The sequence below is a fragment of the Leptinotarsa decemlineata genome, unplaced genomic scaffold (assembly GCF_025532065.1).
Source record: "Leptinotarsa decemlineata unplaced genomic scaffold, Ldec_3_MD MMD2_tig00002159_RagTag_RagTag, whole genome shotgun sequence".
Taxonomy (NCBI): domain Eukaryota; kingdom Metazoa; phylum Arthropoda; class Insecta; order Coleoptera; family Chrysomelidae; genus Leptinotarsa; species Leptinotarsa decemlineata.
The window spans coordinates 2,856,250-2,883,369 of record NW_027412574.1 but is presented as its reverse complement, the minus strand read 5'-3'; the positions used below and the strand labels follow the sequence as shown (position 1 = coordinate 2,883,369).

Sequence of the window (27,120 nt, the reverse complement as noted above, 5' to 3'; positions counted from 1 at the left end):
TATTTCAATATGTTATGTATTGAAAGGCTTAATGCAGATCAAACAAATTCTGACTGCTTGGCAAATATTCAAACAAATATTCAAACAGTAAACTTTGGAAAATTTCAATAAATTGATGGATGTAGCCGTTACTACGTGGTAGGAAATCATAATGAAAAAAAATGAAACTTTCTATTGTTTTACCACTTTTATTTGTAACTGTACCTACGTATAGGACGAAACTGCAGTAACGTTAGTTACAAATAAAAGTGGTAAAAAACATAGAAAGTTTCATTTCTCTTTTCTTCATTTAAAAAATTTTATTACCAATCTTCTAGAGAAACAATTCCAAAGGCGTATATATTTATTATCAAGCTAAATCTCCCTGAAAATGAAATATTTTTACTAATTTTTATTCATTTTACTCTTTCAAATGTGTGAAGATGAAGTTGAATAAAGTTGTTTTTCAGGCTTTCAACTGGAAAATTATATACTGTGTTGAAAATGTTTATCAGTTTAGATAAATTAAGAATCGATACATTGTGACTATTTATAGGTCATTCGAGTGCTTTCACTCGAAGACTCGAAGACGATTTTGGATACTAACAATCGAAACGTCGTGAAGAACTTGACTTGAATGTTAATTTTTATTGCATTTTATTTGTTGAATATCTTGCTTAGTTTTATTTTATTATAATTTCATTTCAGGATTTTTTGCTCAATATAATTGTTATTTTCAGCTATTCATTTTAATTTCCAATGTTATTTGTTCTTTTAGGGATTTGAAATCATTTTTTGACATATTAGACAATGGAAGTCTGAACTAATAAAATTCAACTGAAGGTTATTTTATCAATATATATTCAGCTCATTATTTTAGTGTCTTGATGAGCTATTTAATACATTTCTAAAACGAATGATTCAAAATGTTTATCTGATGTTATAAAAATGTAGGAATAACTGCTTGACAACATTAGATAGAGGTTATTTGAACATCCAGTTTGTTAATATTTGATGAAAACGTTGTTTAAGTGGTACATAAGCAGTGGCAAAAACATGTATACAGTATACAACATCATTCATCTTGGAAGTACAACATCACTTTGTAAAAATTTAATGTTGGGATGAATTAAGAAAATATCTTCGTCAATATTGTTTTCTCTTATGTCCGATTCCATGAAATTTAGTTATTTGTTTTTGGTTATATTCCCAAAAAGACATAAATTTTTTGTCCGAACTCATAAGCATACATCAATAATTCAATTAACCGTTTGTTTATCTTTTCGTCGAACAGAATGAATTTTACGGTGTCTCTTTACCAGATCAGTTTTTTTTTGCTAAATCGAATGAAGTTTAATAATAGGAATCTTTGGTAGCATTTCTTAATGTCGTTATATTCAATATAAACGACTTTCACTATCGAAAATTCAAAAAGCCAAAAATGTAAGCTGGTCTGTAATATACATTCAGTTGTTTATTGCTAATATTTCTTTCTCACATTTAACGGATGATCTGAAGTCACTCACAATATATAACACTGCATAAAAATGAATTGACTAACTTGTTTTCGATGTTTCATTAAACGTTGCAATGAAGGTATTTATTGTCATTCGCCACATCTAAATATTAAATAAATTGCGCATGCGTCTTATTTTTCAGTACCACACAGTTAGCATGTGTTGAAGCAAACTTATTCAACGCCCCTCGTAAGGAAATCACATCATGCGTTACAAATAGGAAGTCTTGGCTTCTTCCCCACACCACATTTGGCTCTACAAGTGAAGATCCGGTGTGTAAATCTGACAACATTGAAATAACTATGTGTGTGACCACTTCTCCCACCCCACTCCCCCATAACCATCCCAACTGGGTAACAGTCAACGTGATGTCTGTGATGTGATGTGATAGAAACTACACAAACAGCAAACAGTTCCAAAACGATAGTGGTAAGGTGGCGGTCGAGCACAGGCTGTCACAGTTACCCCACGTAGGAATTTTTTACTGATTACGAGATTTGACAAGTGTGTGCTATTACGTTAAATTCGGAATTACGTAATCAAGTTACATAGTGTTTGACGTGTTGATGTTGCAGTGACCTGAATATTTTGGAATACATCGCTTTGTTTGGAATAAGGTGATAAAATATCCCCTTCCCTTCCTGTTCCTTAGTCTAGAAATGAATGTGACTTAGTGTGGGATAATATATCGGATAGCTCTGCCTTACAACAGGACGTAGAAAGCTACGAGGGTAGTGCTAGTTGTTAGGTGTAACACTGGATTACTTTGGATTACGGTTCATAAGATATCACGACGGGTATGATATATTTTTATTATTCGTGGAACTTTTAGAGAAGATAGTTGATTTGGAAATTTTCGAATTTATTCATTGACTTGAATCTATTCTTTTTCTATAGTTAGGTATTATACCGAATGAATCACTGAGGTGCGGTGAATAGGTACTCAGCAATTTTAATAATCAATAATCTAATCTGATGACTTCACGAAGAACTTTCTCTAAAAAATATCCGCCACACACACTGCCCGACTTTTTGTAGTAATGCAGGTTAATAAATGTATCTATTCAGATCAGAAAAAACTCAGTTCTAATTTTTTTATCTCTTCTCGTATCGGTATTATTCTAATATTTGAATGCTAAACGAATTTCTCAATTGCACAACATTTTGCAGTTTTATCAACCTAAAGGTGGATAAAAGGAACAGGTCGCCACTAATGCTCAGTGTAAATAAATTGATTGTTTATATTTTTTACTTTCAAGGGGAACATTTTGGTTAAGCACCATTCATTTTAGAAAGGAGCAGTCTTATCAATGTTATCAGGGAACACGTTGCAGGTATACGAAACTTCCAATTATCTGTCATATATATTTCTTGATTTAAATTGATTTAAAAGAATATTCTCGAGGACACTGTCAACTAAGGAAACACCTCCATAATATGGGGCTAGTGGACACACCTCTATGCAGGATGTGTGAACAGGAAGATGAGACTGTCAGGCATGTCCTGTGCGAGTATCCGGAGTTATCGTTAATAAGAGAGTGTGCGTTCGGCGAGTCTTGGCCTACACCTGCCGATATAAAGGAGATGTCTCCCAGCGACCTGTCCACCTTCCTGGAAAGGATAGGATGGACGATGACCTAGGAGGACAACTCCTCGGGAGGATGTACGATGGGTCACATGTGGCCTAAGTGCGTGCGCTTACACTCACCCTCCCTACTCTACAGATACATACATACTTATTCACCTTTGGGAACCATAGAATGAAAATATCTTTTTTTTTTAAATAGCCCGAGTATAGTTATGGAAGTGATTGGAAACATAGTAGCAAAGAGATGAAATACATTTAAGTTGGACCTTTTTAGCCGGCTAAGACCCGGTGTACTTTTGTGGTATCAATTCTATGGACCCTATTTATGCATTTCCAGGTATTGCACTCGTTTCCGAAATTTCTAGGCGTATATTGTTCTCGTAATATTTTTCAAGTTGTAGTCGGACTAGTCCATAATGGAGTTCAATTGACGTACTATGGGACAATTGTTAGATCATTTATCGCCAATTGAAAGTCTCTGGATTTGACCACTGGACTTATTAAACTACTGTCAATAAAGATTGAAATTGACAAATGAATATTACTAAATGTTGAAAATTTCTTAATATTCCCCTCATTACTAATTAATGAAAATACCTTCTAAATTTGAACCACCCGACTGAGAAAGCTACTGTGTTGTGAAACATGCCTTTAGTGATTTCCTTAGTGAGGTAATTATTTTATTATCAAAGATAGTGTTATTAATTTTCATCAAGTAACGGGTCAGTGTAATAATTATTATATGTAAAGTAAATAATATCACTATCACCGATTGAACTAAACTGAATCCTAAACTGATATAAATAGCACAGAATATGGAATATTTATTGAATTGCACAAGACTACCTATCTTAGTTTATTTATTCATTTCGACAGTATTATTGACAATACTTAATTTTAGAGTTGTTTGAATATGATTAAAAGTAAGTTACGAAAAATATAATATTGCATTCAACCTGAATTCTGATATTAATGTTCTTTCTCGGTTGGTCTTTGTAGTCAGTAAATCCAAGAACTCGCCTTCTCGTCAGTCTACCTGCATGAATCCCAAAAGTCCCGACCCTTCTACAATATCTAGTGAAATGCTCGAATATCTCGGACTTTTCAGACAAAAATCAGGGTAGAGTATAATAGATCCTTATATTTCTTTACAAAATTTTTGAAGTGAAGCAACTGTGTTACATAAATATTAGCGGAAGACATTAAGTTGTGAATTCCGATAAAATGAAATTATTAGAGATGTATCAAAACAAACACTGTTCCCAAATACCAGAACTACAAAATTCTTCTTGACGCTTGTTTCACCAACAATTTCATTAGAAATTCTTGAACAATAAGAGATAAAAAGAATAATAGTAGTTTTATTTTCTTGTCCAGTTGCAGTTATCCAAAAAACATTTGTTATACTTTTCTTTCAAATTGGAAATAACTTTTTGATTAATTTTTAATGCTTGGACCATATTGAATCATAATATCCAGAATAGATACTCAGTAGAATGAAGATCTCGACAAAGATAGCACCCGGATATAATTTCTCATAATAACTAGGTATGTGAAAAATGTATTGCCCAAATTAAATCCTTACAGAGAATTGAATAAATTTAAAGCTTGCCTGAAGGAACAGGTAGAAAATCGTTGAATAGTATATCATCCTTTCATTGTCAAAATATATAACAAAATTGTAACCTAAGATTTTTCAAAAAACTTTATGTTGAATGAAACCATGATGATGAAAATTGAATGTCGTGGTTTGTGCGTTTCCGATATTTTTTCTTACATTCTATAAAACGTGTTTATCACAATTAGGACTAGTGATTCCCTTCTTTCGGTTACAGGGTGTCTTATATTTTGTAGATCATAAATTGCCTGCCGAAATAATGGTAATGATGACCATAAATCTAACGATCATCATTTCAGCGTTTCTGTTTGCGTTTTTAAAAAGTTTATGTTGAATAATGATCTCCTTCTTTCCGAATACCGGTTGTTCCATATTTTGTAACAAGTTTGGTAGGTCATAAACCACTTGTGTTAATAATTATCATAATTACCAAAAATCTTAGGATCATTATTTTTACGTTTCTCTAACATTCTCTTTTGACACTTTTTTTCATGTCTGTTATTTTTTATTACGTATTCAAAAATTTCAGTAACGAAAATTCATCAAAAAAGTATTTGTGAAAGAAATCAATTCAAATTTTTAGGAGAGATTAATTTTTTGGAAAAAATATTGTTGGTTTCTAATATTTCTAGGTAGAAATCCAGAAAGTTTTTTTCTAAAAGATTAATCAGTTGTGTGGTGTACGTCGTTTATTTTTTGAACGACTTTCGGTAACAGTTTCCGTCCACTGCGTGCATCGTTCTCAGTGGTCATTTCACTTCGTTTAAACTTAGCAAATCACTTCTCAGAGGTTGATTTTCCTCGTGCAAAGTCCGAATAATGTTTATCAAGCCAAGCCCTGGCTTCAACAGTTTTTTTTTCGCCAGAGAGCAATGCTGTATCAACACACAAAATTCATTTTTATCGACTTTCTTTTCGAAGTTCGCCGCTGGTTTTATCTACACAAAAAAGTGATGAGATTGAAGCATCGACTAGTAAATTAGGATAACCGTATACTCAATATTTAAAAACTTTGGGAGATGCAATTACGCAAGACAAAACATATAGGTACATTGGAATGTTATTTTTACCAACAGATACAAAGAATGTAATAGTAGCCACTACTTTTCATTCAATATTAGTCCACAAAGGAAATATCAAAACTTTCTTTAGAAAACAAATTATACCACGTTGAAACGTTGAAGATTTTCTTTTTTCTGTATGTATTTTCTGTATTTTCAAATCTGTCTGGAACAGTGAAAATCTCGTTGCTACATGTGTATGTTGAACTAAGTATGATGAATTACGGTGATAATCGCCTTCATAGTTCTTATTTACTGAAAAAATGTCTACTCAATGCAGTTGCAGTCGTGTGAGGAGAAAATATCGAAACAAATTTCTCTCAAAATGAAGGCTTTCAGTAAGCTCCCAGAAAAGTCTGGACATCGTATGTATCCAAACATAAGCATACATCAGTCACTACAAACGCAAAACTGAGAGCAGGAAAAATTTTATACAGAAGATATTCCATCTAATAAAATCAGGAAACAAGGCTAGAATGTACAGCGATTTCAAAACAAAAGAAAGCCTGACTTATATTCCACGGAAATAGTGAATCATGGGAATCAATTCATACGAGCTATAATCCAAAATTATGTAGGCATGTGATCCTATGATATATTGATAAACTTCCTAATAATTGTGTGATCAAGTATGAATGATGACGATGATATCACACAAAAAGAAATTCATATTTTAAATTATTAGAGAAAAAATATTCATTTCTGATGGATCAACGTAAAAACAAGAAAAAACTGGAAATTACTATAATTACCAATTCTTTATCGGAACATCAAGTTCATCTAAACCACTAGTTACTTTAAACCAAAAAATGCATTTGTGCAAGCGATGGCAGCTCGTTGACAATTGACAAATTCCATAATAGTAGACACTAAATTATCAGAAGTATTATTGCATTCAAACAAAAACATTGTTGTCAGATTGTGATCCTATATATTTCATTATATAATTACAGCAAGCGCCAAACGTGATGGCAAGCCCGCCCGCCCGCATACGCACAAACTCATTTTCAATGTAACCCCTACTACATCAACTCATACAAATGCTCTGTACAGAGGCGTATCATTACTTGTCCTCCAATGCTGTTGGCGTTTGGCATTGTCTGGATAATTTGTTGTTTCTGAAAAGATGTCATCGTCATCATTATATAACATTTTAATGAACTTTACCTACTACTACTATCTATAATACTAAATAAAATATGAAAATTAATTTAAAAAAGTCATGTTCAATTCACTACCCTAATTAAAACTAATAATTATAGGTACGACTCTGGCCGGCTAGTGGCTTATCGTAATCCAACAGTAATTTAGCTGGGAAAGTCTATACCTGCTCGATTGCTCGCCATCACGTTTGGCGCTTGCTGTATATTAGTTTGATTAGTAAAATTTCCGTAAGCCACTGCAAGAGATTAAGGCAACAGTCATTTTTGAGAATTTTGCTGAAACTTTTTCGTGGCAAGGTTGATAGGTTATGTTTGTTTTTAAAAATGAAATTTTCAAAAATGGACAGTCCACGTCTGTAGAAAGTATGAGATAAAATAGTTTAAGAAAAATGTAATTCGTTAGAACTGTTAAAAAATCGATATTCTTTTAATTTGGACAGGTATACATGTTTTATACCTATTTGTACACAATTTAGACAGTTTTATGATATGTAAATGCAATCTGGGTAAAAGTTTACGTAATTGAGATAGCACTATAGTACCTAATCGATGACGGTGACTCTTTGGAAAATATATGGCCACTTATCCCGGAAAACAGTTCATCAGTGGAAATGGTTGAGGTGAAAATCAAAGCAGATGTCATCAGCAGCTCAATCCAAAATTATGCAAATTTTCCCATCAGAAGGAAGCCATTTTCTACTAAGTACATGACATATCTACCCAGATTTTTTTTACGCATAATCTAGTTCATTTTTTTATGAAAAAAATATTCGCCGGATGGTAATTTCAGATTACTCGATGACACGTACTTTTGAATATGGTGTGTCTGATAATATATGAAACTTCGATCCTTCAAGTTTTTTTTGTCAAACGAATTATGATGATTTTGAGATGTTTAAAATTTGAACCCTGTAGTTTGGATATTTTTTTGAAAATATGAACCTCTATACAACTTTATACATTTTTTGATATTACAAAGAAACCTGTCGTTGCTTCCTTACAAAGATTTTTTTTAATATTTTCAAAATATTTCCAATATATAGTCTTGTTATCTTCGTGTTATACCGGAAATCAAAATATCTTACACCCCTCCATCTTGACCCTTATCGTATATAAGTGACTAGTTTTGAGTAGTTTTTGTTTATGTGCTGTCAATATTAATATATGTATGTATGTATAGAAATAAAGTCCCAAAGAACCAAATTAGAAGAAGAAACATTGTTATAGATTTATGATATAATTGCCCGGAGAAAACTGAACGAAAAATCTTAATTGTATAGGAAGATTTCGTGAGATTTGACACTTCAAACATAAAATTTAGTTTGGACTTCCTGTCCTTAAACTAATTTCGTATAATCGATTCCTGCAAATAAAATTGAAAAATATTGAATTACTTCTTCAGATTAAGACAGTATTTTTGTGTATTTCAAATGCGTTAAAAATGGCATGTAACGAAATTATTAGTAGATATATGACAAGAAACAGCATACATACAAGTAGGAAGTAAAACAGCGACGCAGTGCAAATTATAAAAAGTACGATAATCATACGATTGGCATTTATGTAGGTTTGACGCTCACGGAAGTTATTTCAAGGTGAAGTAAATGTTTTTACAAACTCGTTTGCATATCGTGTTTTCCGGTACAATAAGTGGCTTGGAATGGAAATGATTTTGAAATAATATAGTAGTTTGTACGGAAGTGTTGAAAGAGAACGAATTGTCTCAATGACTACTTTCAATTTTCCGTTAGATGTAATCACCATCATCCCTATAATTGGTAATGAATAATTTAATAAAGAAGAATTATATAACATCGGACCGAACATTATATCACTATTTCTCGGAAAAGTTCAACACAAGGGTATAATAACAGTTATATACGTATATTGGCATAAACATATTTCAGGTGGATAATAAGTCAATGAATACATGTCAAATTAAGAAAATCAAAATGAAATGGAGATAATTCCTTTGTATCGGGGGCAGAAAACAACTGCGAGTCGAAGTACATCTCTACACGTTTCTCCGTTTCTCTTCCCGAGTGGTGTAGAAGACGCTTTAGAAAATTAAACAACGCTTTATTTTCTGAAATTGCCATCGGTTTCAATTCAATGTAGTAAATGGTGGACAACCGCCTCGCATGAATACACAATGGGAATTCTACGATCACAGTGTTCGATTATTAACAGTTCTAATAGTGTTACGCCGGAGTTTCCCCCTTTTTTGATATTAAGATTTATATTTATTTTACAATGCTTCATGTTGAGAGTAACAAAATTCAGACTTCCATTATCCCAAAATATTACCAGTTTTGTAAGCTAAGAGTGAAAAATTGATCATTTAGAAAATTGTATAAGGTCTTCCAACAGAGACTTTCGAACTATGACAATTGTAAAAGCTACATCTGTCAAATTAGTTGTCATTTATACAGTCTATTTTGCCAAATCACCATGGACGAATATAGCATTCAAACAACACCGTAAATAATAAAATTTTATCAAAATGGGTGTTCTATTCGGGCCATAATCGTCCTATGAGAGAACTATTCGCAATGTAGTGCTAGTAAGACTATATATAATTTTTTTCTGGTCTGGATTCCTAACCACAGTGGTCTGGACGGTAACGAAGCTGCTGACTTCTTCTTGGCATGGGAGGGCGCTGCGAACGGATCAGAACCTGTCAATGGCATCGCTTAAGGCTTTGGTAAACAACCGATGAACACCTGGATTAAGTTTTAGATTCCTGGCGAAATCTACCAGGAAGTATGTTACCAAACAATTGTTGTAGGTACTAGAACAAGGGCGAACTACAGATCTTTTCAAAGATATTTGCCGTCTAAATAATCCTGTGGAGAGACTTGGGATTTCGAAAGACAGTGCGTGTCGTCTCTGAAAAGTGATGAAACAAAACGTACTTTGTGCTTGCCCCGTTGCGGACCGAATCAGGTTCTCAGAGTTTGGCAGAGTTTCACTGTTATCAGCTGACCTGAAAGGTCACTCACCTCATAAACTGATTGGCTTCGTCAAGAAGCTGAACTTATTTGGACCTAACTCAACCTATCTCTATATTTTCCGCATACATCACATTAGAATATATATACCTTTCATTATACATATATCAACTATTAGAATGAACACTCACTTTTCCATTAGAGGGCGAAACTACCCCCGTAGGTTGTACAATGAAGTCTAAAAATATACTTTCAAATTCTCCCTTTTTTTTAACTTCCGTACTCCGAATTTCATTCAGCTAAATTTTTTGTATATTACTCCAGCATACATAAAATATTTTGTGTAAAAACGAAGCTACCCTACTTTTTTGGTGAGGATTTCTCGTTATAATAGGTAAATATTAATAATATGAATGAATACGCACTAATTCTGCATATCCGCCGTCATCAGTTGATTATCTTTCATCAAATAAATGGTAATTTGGTTTTATCAATTTCCTATCAGTTAAAGGTTTTAAATTTGTTCTGTTTTAACAAAAAAAAAGTAGAAAGTAGGCGGCAGACAGGAATGTATGGAACGCCGTTTCACTTTTTATTGTCACAAATATTCATTCCTCAATTTATCCACTTAACAATTTATTTGTTCGAATTTAATTGATTCATGCATTTGTTGGACACATTAAAAACGATTGTTCGCAAAATTTGCTCTATTTTTAATGACACTTGATTTTAAATGTTATTATTTGAATAATAACAAAACTAATGAAATAACTTGTAGCTTTTATTAATTTCGAAGAAGAAGATTGTTTCAGAGTATTGGAAAATGAAACGCCAATGTATTCACTCAACAATAAATTGTTGAGTGAATAAATTGAAGAATGAATATTTGTGACAATAAAAAGTAAAACGGTGTTCCATAGGAATGAGAGCCTGTAATGAACCTGAAATTCCCAATCTAATTTGATTTCCTACATACTAAACAATGTCACCAGTAGAAGGAAACTGTAATAATAATTATAGCAAATCAACTTTTTCCAAAATTTAAATATTTTGATTTGGTTTCACCAACTTATGGAAAATTCAAATTTCCCCAAAATAATATTGTAGAAAGTAGTCACTGAACGGGAATGAGAATCTGAAACTATATAACCAGAAATTCCCAATCTGTTGAGATTTCTTACATACTAAAGAATAAATCCAAAAGGAGGGGCGTGTAATGATTCTAGAATTATAGCAAGTCAACTTTTTTCAAACATGAAATATTTCGATTTAATTCTGCCAGCTAAGATGAGATAGTAAATGTCAAGTGAGAAAAAGTTAATAAATTTTACTGAGTTGAACCGTGTCACTTCTCTCGTTGAATTAATCTCTGATTTTAATAAACGTGATTTTGCAATTTTCCTCTAACCAACACAACGATTGACATACGTAATAATGTGACATTGCCATACCAGCACAAAGTACCAGTAAGACGCTTCACAAACTATTAAATAATCCGGTTTCAATTGAATTTCATAAAATAAATTAATAAAAACAATAGTTACGATGTAGATATACCGAATTCGATCTATTCTTTTTAGAAAAATGAAATAAACAAGTTATAAACGTGGTTTATCCAATCTTACAATCTTACCACACTTACCTACTTTGACAAACCTACCAAAAATATTTCTTCACAGCGTTGTAAATATTTTTTGTGCTCTTTACATGAAGCAGATACAAAAATCGTACAACAAATTTGATATCTTGGATTTCACTGCTATTGTATATGTATAAAAGTGCTCTGATACAGATATATTGATAATAATACTCGGGAATATAAACAAATTTGAAAACAATATGAGAGTTTGAAAGGAAAGTAGCTACAATTCAAAATATATTGATATAAATGAAATGAAAGGCGATATCAGTTCGACTAATGTAAAGGTCAACAACAATTGTGAAAGGATGGCAAATGATGTATCAGGTAATTAATTATACATGCCATTCATATATTTATCACATTTCTGGATTTATAAATTAAACACACTGCACTTTTATCAGTTCGCAGATACTGAGTCGTTAGTTGTTACAAATATAGGTAGAAGAATATTAGTGTTGAAAGCGCCTGCTCTTCTTTCGGCTTGTAACGACATTTGTTAGTGTAAATCTCAGAATTACTATGTTTTTTTCAATAATACCTGTATACCTACCGAATTTTATATTTAGAAACGCTTTACATTCGGAAGTTATTGCAATTCCATACTTTTTGACAAACTTAAAGATTTTATTATCATTCTGCAGTTCGTATAAGCATTTACTCAAAAATATTTTTTGAAATTAATAACTATGTTAATTTGTATACAATCAGTAGGGGTATAACATTGTAATTTAAAATATTCACATAATAATAAATAGGTGTTGTTTATTTAAGAAGATATTAGGTATGGGAAAGAAAGTTTTTGGCTTTCTACTACTCCATCTTGATACAAAAAAAAGGATGAGGGAATCTTCCGAAGAAAGGAAGAAAGTAATCAATTCGAAAATAAGTAACTCAATACATGGATGTGTAGATCATGCACATGAAGTAACTTTCAGTAAAAGTAATGAATAGCTTCAAAAATCGAATTGTTACCTATAAATAAATTAGCGAAACTAACAGAACCGACAACGATGTCTGCCCTCACGCGTCTGCCCGCGTTCGGGTCGCGTTCTTGGCGATGGCGCTTCATCGCTTAGACCACTCCTCTAACCCCGCGCATTTTCCCCCGTAGTCTTACAGTATACGCGACGCATAATGACTTACTGCGTTGCGTCAAGTAATCTTATCGTGATCACGATTAAACGATTTGTCCAAATTTCTTTGTGTAGTTTATCTATATTAAATACCTAAAACAACAATTGTATCAATTTTTATAAGACTTTGACAGATATTTTAAAATGTGTATTGTGAAAAAAGTATCCAATATAATCGTATTTATGGCTCAGTATTTTGCATATAGTGGCTTCCACATAAGAGCTAAATATATGTTATCATGAACTTTTATTTAGAACTATTTAAGATAAACAATCTTACGATACATTATCTGCATGTAACTCCAACGGTATAGGCAGCGCACGCCAAGGTAGATCACAGGAAGCCAGAATTTTTCCGACTTGATACTTATCGTTATATTATGACCAAAATTACACACAACCTTTGTAAATTGTAGCCTTTATGTTATTCTGATGTATAAGCTGTATTTATCCGTTTCATCTATATCCGTTCGGTCGTTTAGACGTGAAGGAGCCACAAACATACATACATACATCCTAACAAACTTTCACATTTATATTAGTATAGATATCATTGATTGAGTTGAGTAACAGATTGATTTATGAAAATTTATATTTTTTACAAATTAAATTGGCAAAAACATTAAAAAAAGATTAATGTATATATTAAGAAACTATCGAAGATATTCGATAGAGAAGTGCAATAAATTGCAATAATTGACAGCGCCTTATTAATTTGAACTTTTTTTTAAATATGTGCTGCACAGTAATGAAATAACTGCAAAACTCTTGTCTCAGGGCTCACTAACATTGATATATAGTTTTTTAAAATATATTCTCCAAATTCGTCATCATCAGTCCTTGGATTATAACCGAGATTTCTCAGTATGGCTCGAGTCAGTTGAATGAAAGATTTAACAGAATACTTTTTCCTATTACTAATATGGGTATATCTGAAGGCAGAACGTCTGATATGTTTGTTTTAGACTTTCACAGTGCCTCTTGATTTCTGATTTCTGAAAATTTGTTCTCTGGTCCACTCGCTTAATGTATCTTTATTGCTAAACAAATACGTTGACACATTCAAGTCAACCATAACGTGACAAATCATTTCGAAATATATTTTTGTTGAAAAATAATGTAAAACTGTCATACAAAAATAATTTAAGTTAAGGTGGGTATACAACCTTTTGAACAGATCGCGGCAAATTAAGTTCCGTCACAGTAAATTCAATCGATTTTTTTTGAGGACAAAGTTCTTTGGAATTTTTTTATCGAATCCAGGGTTTGCTTTTGTTGGAGATAATCTTACACCTCAATAGTCAATTGTTCAGGTAGTTGAATACCAAGAACAATAAATTTAGGTAATTCCATTATATGAGGCTTTCCTTTTGATAATTTCTTTTTCAAAACTTAAGGGTACATTTTCGACTCTCATCCTCAACGATAAGTCGATAGGTTTGCTAATTTGTTAGCAAATTTTGACATAGCTCATTCTAATTGAGGAAAGGTTTGAAAATAATTGTTCACAGATGTCATTTGATATATTAAGGGTGAATTTATTGATGGACGTGAACAAAAGCAAATAAAGTATTTAAATATTTTTCAACAAATATCCATTTATTCAGAGGGTCGAACTGTATCCCATCCTTGAGCTCAGCTTTCAGCTTGATTTGAGTTGTTCAGAAAAACTATTATTAAGAAATTTAATTTTTGACAATGAACATATTTGAGATTTCGTTAGACCCTAATTAATTGTTAGGAAATCACCCTCATACTCAGATATAATTTCTTAGATTTTTCAATATTCATTATGAAAAGTAACAGAATTGTTACATACAATTCTTGTTTTGTCTATATGAGAGCAAGCTAACACAATTTTTTTCTCAGAGATCATTTGGTAGTTATATGAAACAAATTGTTTTTCAGCTTCGTATTTTGTGACAGTCTGATGGTTTTGAATGGATTTCACTATTTACTTTACAAAAATATCAGTAAAGGAATAGAATAAGCCATTTATTATATAGAAAGTCGCCTGAAGAATTTCATACGAATTTCTACAAACGATTGAATAGAACAAAATCTGGACTGATAGACCGTGGTTGAATATATATACTACCTTTATAAAACCTGTCCATAAATATAATTTTATTTTTGTCAATACATCTTTTAAAACCTAGCTGTTCTCAATTTTAGTATTTTTATGAGACATTTTTTTCACATTTCATAGTTGTTTCATCACAATGATTACTTTTCATTTATAGTTTTTTCTTTCTTCGAATCGTGACATGAAAATATTCAAACCACTGTTGAAATCTATTTTTCCGTTAACCAGCTGTCACTCTCTACTAACGACAACTCTCATCAAAAGTCGAAACTTGTGCGATCTGAGGACTAACGAGGTGTTACCTTTCAACGTGTGATTCCTAACACATGTTAACACTTTAGTTATCGAAATAACCAGCTAGAGTACCGTCAAAATATGTATGCTCAATTAAGGGACCCCTCCTTTAAGGTACCGTTCAAAAATTATGTGTCCGACACTGCTTGACGCTCACCACAGAGTTGTTATTTGCGATCGCGAGACCACATTTTAACTCTCAATGATTCTCAGAAGTCATCTTGCTTTTTATTTATTTTGTGTCTTTTCTGCTCCATGTTAATTAACGTGAGTCTACCCTCCAACTTATGACATACCATTTATATTAAGATGTTATTGGAAGAACACAGTGAAAAAAGTGTATCCAAGAAGGACTGTATATAGTAAAACTGTTTTCAGAAGGAGAATTTTATTTTATTGAACTGATTTGATGAACTTCTCAGAATAACAAAGTATTTAGTCACACTTATACTTTCTTAATTAAGGAGATTGTTTTATATGAGACCAGTACCATTCAAGACAAAAGTTTTTTACCACTGTACTCTTCAACATTCATTAATTCCAGTGCCGCTGAAGACTCGTTATCACTATAGCATAGTTAAACACAAATTAGTATAATTTTATCGAAATTTTAAAATTGAATCCAGATTAAGAATTTTTATCAAAAGTTTTTTTCAAAACTTGAAAACAATTCTAAATGTTTATATTGGAAGTTGGTTACCAAAATGTTTATTAACTCACCGATGCTTAATTTACGGTGGGATTGACAACTGGCAGCTTACACATCAGATATTTCACAGACTGAGAATAAACATAAATAAAACTGAACCTTTTCATAATATGTTTTATAATACGTCATTGGTAAAGTTTCGTAGATTTGGAAATATTGGAATGTTGATGCAACATTTTTTTTTTCATAAAATATGATATACCTACTGTGATTTTGTGGCTAGTGTTCGGAAGGAAACCTAAAATAGTAATTGGTAATAATACATGAAAAATGAAAACTTTTTATATACGGTGAATTGATCGCCAAATTATCATGATTTATCAGTTACCATTTATCAAAACAATCCGTTACCGAAACTGTTCCAGAAGTAACCGACAACAAATTATTATCCAGAAAAACCTTGTCAAAAGTTCTAAGAAGTAGCGTTTGAAATTTTACTTTTGAGTCATAGTCACCTCGGAAGTGTGGTTTGGTGTTCCGAAAATTAATTCTAATGCACTCATGTTGGAGGTCCTACAAAAAACCCTATTATTTTTGAAACACTTCCTGAAAACTAGTGTACTCAATGTCAAAATACGATTCGATACGGTAAGATTGACAAAAACATATATTTTAAACAGTACCCTTTTCACCTTCCAATGTTCATAATAATAAATATTTTAGACAAAGCACTCGAATTATAGGAGTAACCTGTTGCTGGATACACTACCTATACACGTATCAAGTGTTATTTTTCACCAATAATGGAGAACTTGGTCCAAAAGTAATGAAAACCACATTTTTGGCAACTACTGTAAAATACTATACTCTGTCCAACCAAGCAACAGAGTGCTTCAAAACATTATCATGCAAAGTGCACGAGAGCGATCATTCGACACTGTAACAGCCTATTGCAGTTATATCTGATTGGCAAGTGTGCGTGGTGCATCTATCATTGTTAAGGCTGCTTTTTTTGTTGGATGGATACAGTTTATTACAGCCCTGTTCCTATCCGATATAAATCTCATTAGTGGTACCAGGTCAGGGTATGGATATGTCCATCAAAGGAACAATTTCTCATCTTGATATTCGTAGTTTGAGTTTTCTATCAATTCTTCAGATTTTGTTAAGATAATCTTCCTCGCCTCTTCTGACCCAGACTTCATTAAAAGTTGTAACCCAATTTTCCCGAACATTTTTCTCACGCTAATTCTTACTGTAACTCTTGTGTAACTCTTTATTACTTTCTTTGCAAAACATCTCAAATTATCGAGATAGCTGCAGTATACAATGTTGAGACGTTCTCCATCATAGAGACCGGCTAAAAAAATTACTCTTCAACCACCTCAGCATACACACTTCGAAAGTAGACAATAAATATTGTTCATCGACCCGACAGGTTAGTCCATTAGAAGGGTAATCTAATATCAATTGCCCTGGCGGAAGTTCCGCTATTTTAATGGCAGATAACCGGGTTTCAACAATTGCTTAGTTTTATATTTGCATTTTGTGCAACTTTGGAATTCACAAATGTACTTACTTTTCCTGTAATTGCTCCTAGAAATAATGATTAGTGATAAAGATTCAATCGATTTGATGAAATATTCAAGATTACATTTTAAACATGTCAAATTTCTGCGGATAAAAAAATGGGTTGGTGTGAGTACAAATCTAGAAAATCAGGTGAAAGTGAAGACAGAGGCCGATTATTAAGTGAAGCGAGTTCAAATTAACACGAAAAATGAAAGTCAAATTTTGAGAGCTCACCGACATTTACATATTTCATGGTACTTCTTAAAACCATCGGATCCAAATACTGAAAGTTGGCACATTTTTTGGCTCAACGTCCTCTCATTCTAGGGATTGGCTCTTCTGCAACTGGACACTAACTTCCTACACTTGACGTTCACAATTGATACCCAGTTCTAGCTTTTCAATCATATTAGGATGAAGTCAACTGATAACAGAACCACAAACCAATAACCGAAAACTCTATTTTAATGGACCAAAAAAATATACAACTTAGCTTGTTCAAAAACTTGAATTTTTCGTTGACTTGAGAAGTCATCTATTTTCTAAACTGTCACGTCCAAATGTGCAAATGTGATACGTATTAAAAAATAAGATTATATTTGAAACGAATAAAAATTCTGGAATGCTAAAGAAGAATAATGTGATTGAAACAAGTTTAACTTCTTTAAAACAATAACAGATGACTGAAAATAAATGCAAGTTGAAATAATTTTCTTTGTTTTAGGGTTGAAAATGAAGCTTATTCCAGGGCATCTTCCTCCCATCGCAACAAGCACAAATATGGACCGTATTCCTTTGCCTCTATCGTTCAATGCAGATCTGCTATGGAGGTATCCATTAGGTTTTCCACCTTTATCTCACCAGAATCCACCTTCGTCTCCTTTGTGGGATTACAAAAGTCAACTTCCAGCTTCGCTTCCTTCAGACCCGAGACTCTGGAATAGGGAAGACGTAATTACTTTTTTGCAATGGTCAGAAAGGGAATTTGATATACAACCTATAGATCATGAAATGTTTCAAATGAATGGAAAAGCTATGTGTTTTCTTACCAGAAATGATCTATCTGAGAGAGCTCCCGGTTCCGGAGATGTATTGCATAATGTATTGCAAATCTTAGTGCGGGAAGCAAACAATTTGCAGAGGATGCTACCAAATAGTCCCGTTACGCCGACATCAAGACATCCGTATCCATTATCACCACATTCACATCCTCCTACACCTAACTGGAACATATTATCACAAAACAACGAATCTTCGCCTTCTTCACATGCTGCTTCACTGGCTGCTCAATTGATGGCCCAAAGTAATTCAGTGATTCTTAGTCCTGCTCCATCGATCGACAGCCAAACAAGCAGCCCATTGCATGCGGATAACCAGGGTTTCGGACACTCTATCTTCAATGTGAATGGAAGTAATGGCAGTGGTTCTAATCCTTCGGATTCAGATGAAGATAATGCAGATAAAAAAGGTTTTAATGGAAGCCCTCCTAGCACTCCTAGTGCCTACAGTTTAATGCCTCAAATACCATATCTACTTCCTAGAAGCCCACAAGAATCGGCTTCCAGTCCTATCAGTTATAAGAATTCTGGTCGGGAGTTTTTTCCCAGTGACTGTCCTGAGCCAAATACAAGTAAGATATCAAATATATCTAATATAATATAGCAAAAACCCCAGCACATTGAAGACCTTCTTGTGTTGCTAGTATATTTGAAAATATGTAGGTCGTAACTTAGATTTTTCTGTAGACCGTTGATCTATCCAATTGTAACAATATTTTCTTCATTATTTGCAGATGGAAGGTTACTGTGGGATTTTTTACAACAATTACTCAATGATCCTGCTCAAAGATACACAAGTTACATATCTTGGAAAAATCGTGAAACTGGAGTATTCAAAATAGTTGATCCATCGGGTCTTGCAAAGCTTTGGGGAATCCAGAAAAACCATTTATCGATGAATTACGACAAAATGTCTAGAGCTTTAAGATATTATTATAGGGTGAATATCCTAAGAAAAGTTCAAGGAGAAAGACATTGTTACCAGTAAGTACATTTCATCTATTTCTCAAAGACTAAATATAATTTAAAATATTTGAATAAATACCAATTTTACAGCATGCCGTGAAAATTTATCAAAAACACTGTCCCCAGTCAAGCACTGTTGAATGATTCAGGATAGTAAATTCTAAAATTCAGATGGTTCTTTTCATGTTTCGTCAATTGTAAAAGTGGCCGTTTTAATTTGTACCTAATGTCTTTTTCAAATGAGCAAAATTAATCTAAGAAACGTTTTCATAACGAAACCGACTCTATATGGAAATTGTTGACGTATTTGAAAGTTTCACCGTTCCAAAAACGCTGAATATTCAATTTGTGTTACGGGCTTCTTACAGTGTGTTTAAGCTGTTATTGCAGCTTGCAATGTCAAGATTAACAAAGTACCACTCTTTACTAAGAAGTAATAATTGTATCATTTTATTGTCTTACTCTAAAGATGTAATGATGAGTCAAAAAAATGAAAGTTCAGTATCTAATAAATATGAGAAATTTTGAAACGTAACTATTTATTTAGGAAGCTACAACCGTTAGTCATCATTTTCAGTGAGCTCTGATATTTTTATGCGACAAAAATCGAAAATATTTTTTCCTAAAAAGCTTTACATACCTCCGAGGAATATTTCTTCTGGGTGGTCATACAAATGTTTCTTATAACTCCATCCCAATTGTTATTTCAATAATACGAATACACTAATTGTATCTGTTCTAGTAATATTTTCAAGTGGTAGTGTTCGACCGACTTAGTCCACTTGATGCCATCCGCCTATGCAGAGTAATAATCTTTCTTTTAAATCGATGATTTGAAAATTGCGTTTCTTATTCATACTCTAACGTCCTAATTTCTTTATCTCTTATAGGCTGCTAGTCACCTTCCTCGTTGTTGAGCGTAATTATTATATAGGCGATAATTTTGTTTAGTGCTGCTAATTTAGAATGTTTCTTGAATAATTTTCGCTTAGAATTTGAAATATCAGTTATTTCAGTTAAACTTTGGAAAATGTTGAAGTAGGTATACAATTCTAACACACTATGAAAGAATATATCCAATATTTTTCATTTAACATGTTAATGAGATCAATGTTATTTCATACGGGGCAATTTGTTATTAACACGCATTTATTAGTTTCACCTGTATATACCGGGTGTCAACGAATCTATTAGACAAGTCATAACTTCTAGACTATTAGGTGTATCAAAACGAGATTTGGTACAGATAAATGGTATGTGGAGAGGAGAGTTTTCACATATTTTTCACTTTCCGGTCACTTCCGGTTTCAGCAGAAATGGCTCCGGTTCTGAATTTTTAAATGGAACACCCTGTATATTGTAACATTTTTGGATTTCTGAGACAATTCTGAATCAGAAACTGACATTTCCGGAATTTTTTCAGCCTACTTGATTTTTTCAGAGTCACTTTTAAAATTGCATCTAGGTGGCCATGATCGGACGTAAACTAATCTATGGACCTCAGGTGATATCAGAAAATTGCAATAGCGGAGTTTTAGTGACTAGTGTGTTGAATATGAATGAGACAAGTTTACAAAATAACATTTTCGTGTCTAACTATTATTTTTCAAATGGCGACCATTTTTTGACAAGCACTTTCCGATGAATCACAGTAAAACAAAAACACTAATGAGATTTATGTAATTGTGATTTTCCACCGACAATACTTTGTAGTTGTGGATCAATTTTACTTGTACCAATTATCAAAAGAGATTTAAGATGCTCATCGGTTAATTGAGATATGTAAACATTCTTTGTGTACTTCATCTTGGAAAACGTTTCCTCACACAAGTAAGTAGTACCAAAAACAGAAAACAACCCACGAGCAAATTTATGCAAATTATCAAATTGTTCCAGTGGAAGACTCTTATAAAATTCCAACAAAGATGAATTTTGATATTTGTTCTTAAGCATATCACTGCACCGTAAATCAATAATTTCCATTTGGACTTGCGGAGCCAGGGTTTCAATGTCAGAATCAAAAGGATTTTGAAAAAAGCTTAATTTCATTCGCAATGACATCAAAATCTGAAAAACGAGTATCAAAATTTATCTTCAAAGCACTCAAAGTTTCGATTGCAAAATTGACGGAAATTCAGTCTCTGTAGTGTGGCTGAATATTTCACATGTTTCAAAATGTGTGAAATTTTTTTTACGCAATTGCGATTGAAATAGTATTATTTTCTGCCTGAAGGATTTGATATTGGTGTTTAAATCAGGGATAAGCTGATTTTCTCCTTGCAATCTTAAATTCAGTTTGTTTATATGATTTGTCAAATCGACATAGAAGGCTAACGTCCACATCCGTTCACTATTTTCTAAAAAGACAAAAGGGCGCTGCTTCTCATTTAAAAAATTTCTATCTCTGCTCGAAGTTCAAAAAAGCGCTTAAGGACTTTTCCGCAACTAAGCCAGCGTACGGCAGTATGATATGCTAATCATTTTCTCCAACCCGTTGAATAAACTCGCGGAATTGTCGGTGATTCAGCCCAGTGGATCTGATGAAGTTAACAACTGATATGACTGGTTTTAGAACTTCAGACATATCCAAACATTTTCCGCACAAGGACTGTTGATGAATGATACAATGTAAGACTAATGGTTTTGAACCACCATCATTTTCTACAGCCTTTGACACAAGTGCCACCACTCCTTTATTTTTACCATACATATTTTTGCCTCCATCAGTTGTTATAGATTTCAAAATTCTCCATCGAAGGTTCTTTTTGTTGATGGCATTTTCATTTCCCTTAAAAATATCTGCCCCAGTTGTCGTGCCCTGAATACTATCGATATCAAGAAGTTCTTCATACACTTCATAGCTTTTATCTACTCCGCGAATAAAAATCAACATCTGAGCAATATCTGACACATCCGTTGACTCATCCAATGCTAGAGAAAACCACTTATGATGTCCATTTTTGTCACAGTTGAGATGATATATTTTCTGCGATGTCTTGCACCCTCCGAGCCACGGTGTTTGCTGACAAACTGACACTTTTAAATAAATTTACCTTTTCGGGGCATATTTCTTCGGCTACTGCAATCAAGCATTCTTTATCATTTCTCCATCGGTGAATGGTTTGCCACGTTTTCCAATTTCAAGAGCCACACGAAGGCTGGCGCGAGTTGCAGACTCTTGTTCAGTATTCGCTTTGGTAAACAAAGATTGCTGCGATTTGAGTCCGCGTTTCAAGGCTTCAAATTTTTCCTTCCACAAACTTCCTGTATACTTGGAGTAACTTTGAAGATGTTTCGATTCATAGTGTCGTTTAATATTATAGTCTTTGAGAACAGCTATGTTTTCATTACAAATTAAACATAGCGCCTTATTACTGGACTCAATCACAAAATAGTGAAAGTTCCATTTTTCTTGGAACGTTCTGCATTCACTGTCGATTTTTCGCTTCTTTTCCGTACTAACAAATCACACATAAAAACAATAAGTCAAATCAAAATACTTTTATTGACGGGTGTTACTTTATTTCACAATAGACAGTTTCGCTTCCTTCGTCTTTCCTACGCAGACTAACTCGCAGTTGCGCCACTAGCCTTTTTATATGCAATTATTACTGCCATCTCGAGGTGATCGGAATACACTAGCTAGAACCAGAACTTTCTCGAACCAACGCGGTTATTCCAAATATTTAATTACGCCTAATGCCACCAGCGGGTAGCTGAAAAAGATAGTACATAGTACCACTACTCGCCACTAGGTGTCGTTAAGTGTCACAATACACAATAATAATTGAAATGCAAAAAAGCGTAAGTTTGCTTAGGTCACGCACTTTGCGACTTTCCTAGTCTAAAAATATAGTTGAGGGCAGAAATCGGCCCTTGAAGCAAACTGAAAAAATCATTGGGACCCGAAGGCTTCAAAGTTTGGAGACCCCTGGATTAGACTTCAACCCTAAGAAAATTCCGACATCTGCTCACTTCCTTTTGAATTTTTTTTTTCGTACCAATTTTTGTGAAAAGTATCGTTAAGTCTCATGTGTGAAAAATTAAAGTAGATTTTTGTTTGCAGAATTTACCAGTTCCTTCAGTCCAAATGCAAGCAATTTTTCCAATCACCATAAATGCAATATTCCTCTCGACTCGCGTTTCACCAAACTTGGTCTTCAGGAGATGGAAAAATTAAAAATTCGTAAAATGTCGGGGAGTTACGTTCTCAATACTCTGAGCCACGGAAATTTCATTCGTTTCTGGAATAACCTCGGAGATGAGATAGTCTACTTCATCTCCGAGATGTAAGTCTACTTCATCCTCCTGAAGACGTCAACTTAATTGGTGAAACCCACGTCGGGAACAGTATTGCAACTGGATTTATTCTACGCCAGCGGTTTCAATTTTACATTTTACTACTTCCTGGGGCAGTGTCAACCTGATTTTCATTGAAATTCAAATGTTGGTTGGCACGTACACAATTTACTTATTTTTAAAGTGTCCTAAGCATTAGGACAATGTATTCCTCAATTCGTATTCAAGTATCGTGTTTATATGTTATATACCCAACATCCCGAATGAATTTTAGAATTTGCTCCTTTGAAAAACTGTAAGTGAGTCACTGGGTGTGATTATATAGAGTGTTGATTCGGGGGACCCAAAAACATTTTACTACATATATGTGTATATGAATTATTATGTTGATAACTATTAAATCGTCTGAATAAATTATTCAATTAATGCAGCTACGAAATATCTATATTCCTTGTAGAATTTCGGAAAGGGCCGCCACTAGTCCTAGATAAACTTCATAAAATTGAATATACTCAGATCTTCATTTTGAAAGCATTTTCAAGTAATTGTGAATATCGTTCTTTCAAGTACTCTATGTTTTTTTTTTCGATGAGATCGGTGTTTTTTAATCGTCACTTTTAGGTATACCATATATGTTTCTTTTGATACCTCACAATTTATCCAATCGTTAGAACATGGTCGTGATTCTTGGCAGTTTCACGGTAATTTAGTTTTTTCAGCCGTTTTGACACCAGATAAATGATTTTACATATTGGTGTCTTATCAATTCGATAAATATTGATTGAAATATCGGACCCATCGGTTTATCGGAATTATTTTTATTGCCCAGCCAATATTTCTTTTATTATCAGAGAAATCTCAGGTAATTCAAGGATACCTTCATTCTTCTGAAAGATACAAGGTATCGATTTTCAATTTTGCACAGGCGTCTATTGCAATTGAACAAAATCGACAAACTGGAGTAATGACTTTGTGCGGCATCTGATTTTCAATTATTTCCAAGAAAAATGAAGTCCGTTTCATTATTTCCAAAGATCTTCATTAGTAATAGTCAACAATGCTAACAAATATAAGAATAACCAAATTTTCTGATTTTTCGTGAGTGGAAAGAAATATAACATAACATTTTTTTCATGTCGACAATTTTATAAAAAAGATTTTCTTATTTTCTTTTTTCTTCTTTGTCTTTTAAACTTGAAAAGTTTAAAAGACACCGAAAAGTAAAATGTTTGTAATAAAAAAATTGAAATATCAAACACGCCTATACTTTATATCAATTTTTATTAACAAAGACAAGGCAAGTGTGAAAAAGTGTAATCATCACAAAAACAACTGAAGATACCAAAAAAATGTCAGAACCAATTTTGTTTAACTTTTTCTATTTTGTTAAAAGTTCAATACATTTCACGTAGCTATAATACTACTTTTATAATTTCGAATAAGATCTAAATTTCATCCCCTAATTTTTAATATAAAAGTTTTTCATAGATAATATTTCATTAACGTTGACAACTTCTATACATTCCGATCATTTGAACCAAATGAAAGGTGGTGTTTTTTAAGTTTCACGAAATTTTGAAAATTCCGAAATATTTTTTCTGGAGTTTTCAAACAGACTATTATTAAAAATTCCACTCACAAAATATTGTCCACTATTTTTCGACCAAGTAATAAAAATATAATTTTACCGTGTTGAAAAAAACTTCCTTATATCATCTCATAGTAACATAGATTGCAACTCTGATTTTATTTGAATTTTTAACAATAGTGTTAAATCCGTTCACCCGTTCAGAAGATATGGAGTTTTCAAAATGCTAATAATACGTTTTTCAAAAAATGCAAAGGTTAAAGCAGGTATTTTACTTAAAAACTGTATTGATCAAGCAAATGCTATAAATGTACGACAATCCCCTGAAGGTTATCTTCAAACCTTTTTAGTATATTTCGGAGCAATGGCGGTGACATTTCACAATAGATTAAGATTCGTCCTGGCAGGTATTTCATTAAATGAGGTAGAGTGCGAGGCATTTCATGTTTTATATGTACAGACTAATAAGTAACATAATTTCCTGTTCAATGTATATAGGTTCATGTTATTAATAATATCTGGGTCAATAATATTTTGGAGTAAACATAGATAAATATCACTTTCCAAGACGAATAAAGGACACAAAATAGAATTTCCAAAATCAATACACATTTCAACTTTTGATGGTTTTTTTTACGTGTCCTGCTCGAATAACCATATTGGGATTACTATCCGATCACTGACAACAATTGTTGCATTCAAAAAGAAAGTACACTCCTCCTTAAAACACATTCAAATGGAAATAATCATTTCCCGTCGCTAGTTCACTTACAATTCGGCAAAACTCCACGTGGCGATCAAAGTCGCTTAGTTTTCTTGTACTGAACGCACTATAAATTTTGCCGCAATACTGCTTCCTCCACAACTTCATCACTTTCCACTTTCCACCCTGCCTCGTTTTATTTCGAACTCCAGTTTCGCGAAATTTTACCACCAACTCGCGAACAATTTTCCCAGAAAGATGTCTGTTAGGATGCTGTTGGTTTAATAGCCCGGTCCGCTTTCCGGAATTGAGTACCCCATAACTGATAAATTTAAAATTCTCTTTCAAACACTTCACCACAATTTACAAGACAGCCTAGGCCTACTTGATTTTTATATTTTTTGGAACACATATATCTGCTGGCATTTCAAACGAGAGCAATGGATTGACAATAGAATTGAAGGGTTTGTTTTCCCTGGCAAGTTCTGCCTTGCTGTACAATCATTTCTATATAAAATACTTTTGTGAATTAATTTCCTCTATCTTTTTTGCAGATTTCTCAGAAACCCAACTGAACTGAAGAACATCAAAAACATATCACTATTGAGACAACAAATGTCCCCCACTAGTACTAAACCACCAATAGCTACAAATATTTCCCAGAGTATAGTTAAATCTGAACCTGCCGAAATGTCTGATGAAATAACTTCCTCTAGATCTTCCACTGAGTATGATGAGAAACCAACGGATTTGAGTATTGATGGACCTACTGACCTCAGTAATAACACAAGACACATAAATATTGTTTGTTCGCCTGACCCTCCCATCACAGGACCCCATCATTGAAGACTGAAGTTATGAAAATATGTGCATTATCTAACAATTAACTGGTGCCAATAATGAAAGACTTTAAAGCATGTGCAAATAAAATATAAGATGTGTATATAAACTAGGTTATAGGTTGAAAAAAAACAGTGCAATTTGTATTGTTTTGAAATACGTCTACGTGCCAAAAATTTTTTCTATTTTCTTGTGAATCATTTTCCTTTTCTTCAAAACTACACAAAAACATTGATTAACAATTTACTGATAGAATGTTAACCGATATTTTTCAATAATTAAATTAAAGGCAGCTTTACTTTGTTTTGTTGGAAATCAAAGTGATAAATGATGACAATATCAAAAATGCTTTAATAAAATTTCATATATGACTGTGACTTGAATGAGAGAATAATAAAGGGTAGTTTTTTCAA

At 33.0% G+C, this 27,120-nt stretch overlaps 1 protein-coding gene and 1 long non-coding RNA gene across 3 annotated transcripts in view; one reads left to right on the top strand and one right to left on the bottom strand.

The window, feature by feature from the left end:
- Window positions 1-17,817, bottom strand: part of LOC141479897 (uncharacterized) — a 45,392-nt gene extending 27,575 nt beyond the window's left edge. The window contains exon 1 of the long non-coding RNA XR_012465832.1: window positions 17,488-17,817. This is a non-coding gene — a long non-coding RNA (uncharacterized lncRNA). The remainder of the gene's footprint in view (window positions 1-17,487) is intronic.
- Window positions 1,821-27,120, top strand: aop (ETS variant transcription factor anterior open). 2 transcript variants are annotated; one of them, XM_023174237.2, is made up of 4 exons: window positions 1,821-2,113; window positions 17,978-18,883; window positions 19,046-19,295; window positions 26,422-27,120. In XM_023174237.2, exons 2-4 carry the CDS (start codon window positions 17,986-17,988, stop codon window positions 26,711-26,713), a joined length of 1,440 nt encoding a protein of 479 aa, XP_023030005.1. In that variant the 5' UTR covers window positions 1,821-2,113; window positions 17,978-17,985; the 3' UTR covers window positions 26,714-27,120. The 2 variants fall into 2 exon arrangements, with proteins under 2 accessions (XP_023030005.1, XP_023030004.1); XM_023174236.2 differs by lacking the exon at window positions 1,821-2,113 and adding an exon at window positions 2,120-2,293.